The sequence below is a fragment of the Salmo salar genome, chromosome 06 (genome assembly GCF_965601325.2).
Source record: "Salmo salar chromosome 06, fSalSal1, whole genome shotgun sequence".
Classification (NCBI taxonomy): Eukaryota; Metazoa; Chordata; class Actinopteri; order Salmoniformes; family Salmonidae; genus Salmo; species Salmo salar.
Window position 1 is genome coordinate 29,669,876 of NC_138296.1, and position 2,371 is coordinate 29,672,246.

General features: G+C 40.6%; 1 protein-coding gene across 1 annotated transcript; it reads right to left on the reverse strand.

The window, feature by feature from the left end:
- Positions 1–783: 783 nt before the first annotated feature.
- On the reverse strand, positions 784–1,548 carry LOC106606822 (4-galactosyl-N-acetylglucosaminide 3-alpha-L-fucosyltransferase 9-like). Its single transcript, XM_045721287.2, has one exon. It carries the CDS (start codon positions 1,546–1,548, stop codon positions 784–786), a length of 765 nt encoding a protein of 254 aa, XP_045577243.2.
- Between the last annotated feature and the right edge of the window lie 823 nt (positions 1,549–2,371).

Below are 2,371 nucleotides of genomic sequence, written 5' to 3' on the forward strand. Positions count from 1 at the left end.
CAGGTAATTAGCAACTGTAACGGATTGCATTTAGAAAGTAACCTACCCAAACCTGCTCCCAACACATTCTCAACTTATTTCCACAACAGAATGCTTTCAAACACATATTAAATAAAGAAAGTTACATACATAAAATAAAAAGGTATACACAATAATGTTATTTCAATACAAAGCAAATCCACAATACTGCCCTACAAAGGCAATGCAGTAGCTATGTAAAAAAGTAACTGGAAAATCTGACTTCTTTTTCTGTCTAGACAGAGAGCAATTTCGGGTACTTCATGATATATTCTGATCGACTTGCTTGTTCTTGTGTCAGGAAACTAAATATCACATTAATCAGATAATATACCTGGCCATTACAACAGATCAAATATATTTGACAAATTTGTAGTTACTGCACTTTGCCTTTGTAGGGCAGAATAGCCTAACATTTGTAGGCAATCACCTTTGACCTAATATTGAGTTTCTTGGCTCTAGATATGTTTATCATAGACATGATGTCATATTACAATGTCCAAGCAAAATAAGCTCTAGTCTACTGCAGAATGAAGGGTTTCCACCACTATTTACATACGTCTGTTACAAATGATTAATTCCAATTTAGCGTAGGCTTCACAGGCCGTAGCCTAAAGTGGATCAGGCAGATATCTGCTCATTTGCGGAAACAATTCATGCACCTAACCCCAGTACCATTTGGATCAGATTGGTTGTGACCTGGTATTGCTGTTTCTGATGGACAATTTGGCACGCTCTACAGGCATGATTAATAGGAAAGACACATCAATTAACTTTGAAGAACTTCCTCCACCTGAACAACTTAGAGTATTCATCCTCACTCATGCTCTGTAGATACTGAGCCAACTTCTCCAGTTTGGAGAAATCATCCACATGGACAAAGGCATCCCCTGGGATGAACTTCTCATAAACCTGCCTGGGCGGTCCTAGGGCAACTGGCACAGAGCCCAACTTCATGGCATTGAACAGTTTCTCAGTCATATAGTCTGGGTGTTCTCTCGTATTGTGAAATGACAAGTAGAACTTACAGCTGGCCACTGTGCTTGTGTATTCCTCATGACTAATTTGCTTGTTATTAAAGTGGGCTCCATATGTGTTGAAAGTGATGAACTTGCTCAGGAGTTGGTAATATTTGACCCTATAGTGGTTCTCGTTCCAGTTGGTTACAATCCAGCAGTTTGTAACCTTCTTCTGAATGGGTAGGTCTTCCTCAATCTCACTGTTACTGAAGACTAATCTCTTGCGCACTTTAATGTCAGCATTCCAACAGTAGTTCAACGTCACGTTGAAGAGTTTCCCCAGTCCAGATGTCTTACGTGTGTTCATTGGCGACTCAAAATTCATCCACACCCAGACCAGTAGTATGGTGTCTTTGTCTTTTGACCTGGGTTGAACTGGAGAGAGATCTTTTGATGTCTCTGACTGTACCTTTGTATGGCATGGTGACAGCCCATGGTAGAACAAAGTTAGGGCACAACCGATCACAATGCCGATGAAGACATAATGATGTGCGTTGAGAGTTGGCTTCATCAGACATTGGAAAATAAAATAAGACATTGATGACTTTATAGATAATGTAAATATACAAAACTAAGCCTTTCAGGGTTTCCTTCTGAGGAAATAAGGTCACTTCTATCTACAGTCTAATCAATTCACAAATTGGACTCGACTCTTATGGAGGAATTCCATGTCCAATTCAACAGTCAGGAATTTAAAGGGATTTGACCCTAAAATCAAATTGCATTAAATCAAACTTTGCATTTAAAATCGCAGCACACTTCACAGTAAAAAAATGAAAGCGATAAAAAAACAAAGTAAAAGGCAATAAAGGAGATAAATAACCGAACATAAAGGAAGTGCATATTCAACCAGCAGAATGAAAACTTAAGGTTAGGCATAGCGGTCTAAATTATTTAAGGTTAGGCATAGTATCAGGAATGAAGGTAAGACCCAGATGCAGACAACGTCGAATTAACAATGGTTTAATAATCCAACAGGGGCAGGCAGTAGACAGGTCAAGGCAGGCAGGGGTCAGTAAACCAGAGGTGGGGCAAAGGTACAGGACGGCAGGCAGGCTCAGGTAGAGTGGTCAGGTAGGGGGGCTCAGAGTCAGGACAGGCAAGGGTCAAAACCAGGAGGGCGAGAAAAAGAGAGACTGGGAAAAGCAGGAGCTGAGCCAAAAAACACTGGTTGACTTGACAAACAAGAAGAACTGGCAACCGACAAACAGAGAACACAGGTATAAATACACAGGGGATAATGGGGAAGATGGGCGACACCTGGAAGGGGGTGGAGACAATCACAAAGACAGTTGAAACAGATCAGGATGTGTCACATAGGCATCTAAATTATT

Excerpts from the sequence above, each read along its gene's own strand:
- LOC106606822 (XM_045721287.2), bottom strand. The coding sequence starts at position 1,548 with ATGAAGCCAACTCTCAACGCACATCATTATGTCTTCATCGGCATTGTG.